Below are 6,000 nucleotides of genomic sequence, written 5' to 3'. Positions count from 1 at the left end.
GATGGGGAAACAATGGAAACAGTGAGAGACTTTATTTTGGGGGGCTCCAAAATCACTGCAGATGGTGACTGCAGCTGTGAAACTAAAAGACACTTGCTCCTTGGAAGAAAAGCTATGACCAGCCTAGATAGCATGTTAAAAACCAGAGACATTACTTTACCAACAAAGGTCTGTCTAGTCAAAGCTATGGTTTATCCTATAGTCATGTATGGATATGAGAGTTGGGTTATAAAGAAAGCTGAGCACTGAAGAATCGATGCTTTTGAACTGCAGTGCTGGAGAAGACTTTTTTTTTTTAATTTATTTTAATTAGAGGCCAATTATTTTACAATATTGTATTGGTTTTGCCATATATAAACATGAATCCGCCACGGGTGTACACACGTGTTCCCAATCCTGAACCTCCCTCCCACCTCCCTCCTCATACCATCCCTCCCTTGGACTGCAAGGAGATCCAACCAATCCATCCTACAGGAAATCAGTCCTGAATATTCATTGGAAGGACTGATGCTGAAGTTGAAACTACAATACTTTGGGCAACTGATGTGAAGAACCGACTCATTGGTAAAGACCCTGATGCTGGGAAAGATTGAAGGCGGGAGGAGAATGGGACGAGAGAGAATAAAATGGTTGGATGGCATCACCGATGCAATGGACATTAGTTTGGGTAGGCTCCAGGAGTTTGTGATGGACGGGGAAGCCTGGCGTGCTGCAGTCCATGGAGCCACAAAGAGTTGGATGTGACTGAACGACTGAACTGAACTGAACTTGCCCTAAAAGGCAGCCTGCAAGCCTGAGGGTTCTCGAATGTTAGAGGAGTAGTTGGTCTGCGTCAAGAGGCATTTCTCTGGGCAACTGAAGGATTATAAAAACTAGAGCATGTCAGAATAGAAGGCCCTCAGAGATCATTTATGTTAATGAATCCAAACTATTTGGTTCTTAAGGTTTAATTCATAAGACTTTATGAGATACCCCATAATATACAGTGTATTAAAGGGGATACTCAGAGACTTTCAGGGGCTTCCCTGGTGGCTAGGTGGTAAAGAATCTGCCTGCAAATGCATGAGACGTGGGTTTGATCCCTTGGTTGGGAAGATCCCTTGGAGAAGGAAGTGGCAACCCACTCCAGTCTTTCCTGGGAAATCCCATGGACAGAGGGGCCTGATGGGCTACAGTCCATGGGGTCACAGAGTCAGACAGGAGTTAGAGACGAAACAAAAACAGAGGTCTTGGATTTATTTTTTCCCTTGACCTAACTCCTTCATCCTGTCTCCCACACAGAGATTTGAAAATCAGGATCCAGGTCCCTCAGCATTAATAATAGTACTAGGAATACTTCTTTCTCCGAAGTCCTAGATTTCCTTCAATGAACTCATGCCACCAGTGTGTGTGATGTGAATGTAAATGTGTATTATGCAGGGAGTGCAAATTGGGGGAGGGGGAGAACTATGGGTACGACTGGAAAGTTGTGCTAGATTTTGCTACCAGAGGAAACAAAGAAGAAGTTACCTATTTACAGAATCCTTTGTCCCAGAAGTCCCTCCTAAAAACTTGTATCCTCTACTCTGTGGAAACATCCCTGGGGACAGTGTAATGCTGTCTAGTTTTGTACTAGAGAAAATATTAGACTTGTTTGGAAAACCTCACTTGAAATTCTGCTTCTGCTGCTTAGTATTAAGACAATTCATTGTTAATACTTTTATTTTTCTTATAGTGTGGAAATCCTAGTGATAGTGACTAGAGGAAAGATTGACTTATTATTATTTTTTTTAAATTAATTTTATTTTATTTTTAAACTTTACATAATTGTATTAGTTTTGCCAAATATCAAAATGAATCTGCCACAGGTATACCATTTTTGGAAGTTGACAACATTTAGCATTTTTTTTTTTTTTTCCGGAGAAGGCAATGGCAACCCACTCCAGTACTCTTGCCTGGAAATTCCCATGGATGGAGGAGCCTAGTGGGCTGCAGTCCATGGGGTCTCTAGGAGTCGGACATGACTGAGCGACTTCACTTTCACTTTCATGCATTGGAGAAGGAAATGGCAACCCACTCCAGTGTTCTTGCTTGGAGAATCCCAGGGACAGGGGAGCCTGGTGGGCTGCCGTCTATGGGGTTCAAAGAGTCGGACACGACTGAAGTGACTTAGCAGCAGCAGCATATTTTTTTACTATATGGAACTGCAGAGTTTGCAAAAAATACTGTTTGATCAGCAATATAGAAAAAAAATCTTTGAATATTCATCATCAGCTTTATAAGATTAGAAGAGGATTTTAAGAAATTGGGCTTTTGCCACCTCAGAAGAGAAAAACCTGGTTTTCTCAGATCACTTGGAGCTGCTTATGAGCAAGCATCCTAGCCAGAAACCAAGTCCAAGTTCAAAGTGTCTACAATAGCTGCGCCGGCCTCAATTCTGACAGTGCCTCCACCACTGCACTCGGGCTGGGGAGAAACACGTGTCTGGGTAAAAAGGGAGATAAAGCGAACATCTGTTCTCACAATATGGGCTTGTTATCATAGCTCCTTTAAGTACCGAAGCGCTGGCTCCAAGAGCATATTTTCTCCAGCACAGAAACTCCGCAAGGCTTGGTCAATTTTCCGAGGGCTCAGGGACAGGTTGTAAATGAGATTGTAGTTGTGAATGAGGCGTCTGGCTCGTTCCTTCTCTAGGACTCCTGTCATTAGGTCGGGTGAGTGAGAGGTTTTTAAAAAAGAATGGAGAAAACACAAAAGAGGAAAATGCATTAGTTTGAATGACTTCTGAGCAAAAATTAAATGCTAATATTTTGAAACTTTAAGCTTTAAAAAAAAAAACATATGATATCCTAAAAAGATACAGTCCTGACCATGTGTCATAGATGCTGAGAAGAATTTGACAGTGATCTGGGGGAGAGGGGATGGGGTCCAATAAAATCCATAGGTAGACTCTAAAACAATTTTAGCTTGTTCTTTGTAGCCATAAAACTTTAAAAGACCAATTTTTGAAAATGGTGGGGTGCCTGCTAAAAACACTTCATAATTGCTCTGGTTTTATGTTTATCTTATTGAAATATCCAAACACATTCCTAAACATGCAGGATTTAAATAGCTCACTTTTATGCATTTCTGGAAATGTATTTACTGTGACTCCCTCGAGCTTGCTGTGTGATTACAGGTAAATCATCTAACTTCTTGTGGCTTAGAGTCTAAATCTGTGGAATAGAGATGGTGGTACTTATCATCACAAGATACACTCTAGTACCCACATGTTATGTGTAGCAATGCTGATGTGCTTTTCATGCTAAGGGTAAGCAGATTTTGATAGTTGCAGAGAGGAGTGCAAGTGTAGAACACGATAACAGCAAAAATCAATAACTCATTGATAAGCCTTGATTTGTGAGTTTATAAATGTCACATACTGTGCCTGGGAATAGACAGGATATTGAGAAGGGGTTTGTTACCTTAGAAAGATCTCCAACCAGTCAGGATGATAACAGAAGCAGAAAATTAACTAGAGTGCAACAACAACAATATTGATTGATACTCATATACAGCATTCACCATGTTGCAGGCATCCCTCCAAACAACTTAACCAATATTGACTCACTTAATCCTCACAACAACTCATTTTGCAAAGAGAGGGAAACTGAGACATGGAGATGAGAATTCTCTTGCCCAAGGTTGTGCTTAGTCCTTGCATTTAATCATCACATTGTATTATAGAATGAAGGGAAAGAGATTGTTTCAAGCAGGGCTCAGATACTTTTCTAAATATTTTCCATGAATTGTGAACATCTACACTACAGGTATCATATCATGTTATAGGGGTAAAGGATATATCCTTTGCATGTTGTTCTTCTAGTCTCCTGTATTTGCATAAGTTGTCATAATGATTGTGACATTTTTTCCTCAAAGAATCCATAGGGAGTGGTCCCCTGGTCATTTTGTAGAAAACCATGGCCAGTCAATTAGTGTTGGGCTCTAGTGACACCTGTCATCTCTGTTTAAGCTCTGTTTTTGTTCAAACGTGCAACGATAGTTGAGTGTCATGTTCTCCTCTGAACTACTCTCTAATGAGTGTTTCTAACAGTGGACTGCAGACTGGGTCTAGACAGCTGGGGTCCTAGTATGACTTATTCCATCCAGTTTTATTCAGTTCTGTCTTGTCCCTTCCCATCCCATTCTATCCTATTCCATATCATCCTATCCCATCTCACCCCATCCCATTCTGTCCAGTTAGCTGTTTCTTTTCAGGTTTATTTGTGGTCTCTTTCTCCTATGATAATGTTCATCCTTTCTTCTGCAGAAATATCTTTCTTTGAGTTGGTCAGTTGCATCTTTGCAATTTTCTGGATGGGGCGGCTGCTCTTGACCTGGTCTAGGCTGGACCCCTCAAGACATTTCCTCATACACTACCTCTGGAAATATAAGTCCTGAGCTTTGGAGTACGCCTGACTGAGAAAGACATTTTAACTTTTTGAGCCTCAGTTTCCTTGACTCTAAAATACTAATAATTAAATTGGATGAAAATGAATAAAATTATAAGTGCTTACCACAGTGTTAGGACTATAAAGCACTCATTAGTGTAGATACTATGATAGGATGGTTATAATAGTTATATCACCAACATTATTTAAAACACATGGGAATATATTTTAACTAGAATAGATTATTTGTGTATAATTTATATTTTAATTAAAAATTAGAATTAATGCTAAGAAATACATATAAGAATCACCAGTGGTGGTGTTGGGGGCCTTTTCTTTTATCTTCTAAGCTTTACCATTAGTAGAGGATTTTGTAGTATTAGACAAAAGTCCATTGGCTGAAATTTATCTGTCTGATTTGCTGTCATTAGGGAATGCCCAAAACAACTGCATAAAATAACCTTTACAATCCATCTTAGTGTTGTCAAAGCCTGTCCCTATCCCACCAGAACCAAAAAGAAATCAGCAAGAACCTCTTTACTATGCATTTCATTTTACAGTTTGTAAAGAACTTTAAAATCTCCCTGGATCCTTTCTCAAATCTGGGAGGTATGTTTTATTTTTATCAGTTTTACTATTTTACAGATGAGGAAACAGACTTGGTGAATAAAAGTGACAGCAGTTGGTGAAGTCTGAACTTGAATCTGGTTAAAAACACACAAAGAAACAAACCAACAGAGCAACAAGCCGAATCTCATGCTCTTTCCAGTATGTCATGGGAGTCTGGTATAGAGGGAAGTTCAGTAGAACTGGGGTTAGAATTTTGCCTCAACTGCTCACTGGCTGATATTTTATCACTTTGAGTTTGGCTTCCTTCTCTCTAAATAAGAACATTAATCCTTTCAGCAAGTGGTTGATGTGAGGAATTAGTGATGCCATGTATACAAAGTCCAGACCCATGCAGAGAATATCCTTGAGGGCTCTCTTTGCACTCTGCCTCTTTGAACTCTAAAATATTTTCTATTTAGCCTTTAGTTCACTGGGAAAATTCCAAATCCACCAGTCACTCAGACATTTATCCCAACCACCCATCTTTCTTTAGAAAGCATGACCAGCTATTCATAGTCCTTCCTTATTCTTTCTCCTCGAGGATATTTTCTTGACAACCCCCATTAAAGAATAAGCACAGAGTAGGTTCCCAGAAATGCTAATTTAATGATGGATGTTCTGCCTTCAGCCTGGATAAAGAACACCCTGCCCTACATATTTCCTTGCACATAATAAAGATCACTGATTCATCATTGGGCAGAGTAGGGATCATCTACTCAGTGTCTAGAGGAAGGCTGTGGTGGTCTGCTAAATACTGTGGCTAATAAACCAAGAAGATGACCTCAGTTAATCCTCTTTCCTCATTAAAGATAGTTATAGATGTTTCCAGATCTGGCTGACACATTCCTTGGCTATTGAAGAACTAATGAATTTCATAGAAACAGAGAAAACAGGCATAAATAGTGAAAAGGCCATGAGAAAGTCATTTTAAATCTGCCAGAATCTGCCCCAAAGTCAACAAAACTGCGTTTTTCCCCCAGAA

General features: G+C 39.8%; 1 protein-coding gene across 4 annotated transcripts in view; it reads right to left on the bottom strand.

The window, feature by feature from the left end:
* Positions 1 to 338: 338 nt before the first annotated feature.
* The window catches only part of C3H1orf87 (chromosome 3 C1orf87 homolog), an 83,223-nt gene continuing 77,561 nt past the window's right edge, over positions 339 to 6,000 (bottom strand). For 2 of the 4 annotated variants that reach the window (XM_019957357.2, XM_019957358.2), the window contains exon 12: positions 342 to 2,678. In XM_019957357.2, the coding sequence (XP_019812916.2) occupies positions 2,518 to 2,678 (161 nt within the window). In that variant the 3' untranslated portion in view covers positions 342 to 2,517. Of the gene's footprint in view, positions 2,679 to 6,000 lie in introns of all 4 variants that reach the window. The other 2 variants (XM_070786447.1, XM_019957359.2) reach the window with 2 other exon arrangements.

The sequence above is a fragment of the Bos indicus genome, chromosome 3 (genome assembly GCF_029378745.1).
Source record: "Bos indicus isolate NIAB-ARS_2022 breed Sahiwal x Tharparkar chromosome 3, NIAB-ARS_B.indTharparkar_mat_pri_1.0, whole genome shotgun sequence".
Taxonomy (NCBI): domain Eukaryota; kingdom Metazoa; phylum Chordata; class Mammalia; order Artiodactyla; family Bovidae; genus Bos; species Bos indicus.
The sequence above is the reverse complement of the archived record's forward strand: the minus strand, read 5'-3'. Positions and strand labels throughout refer to the sequence as shown.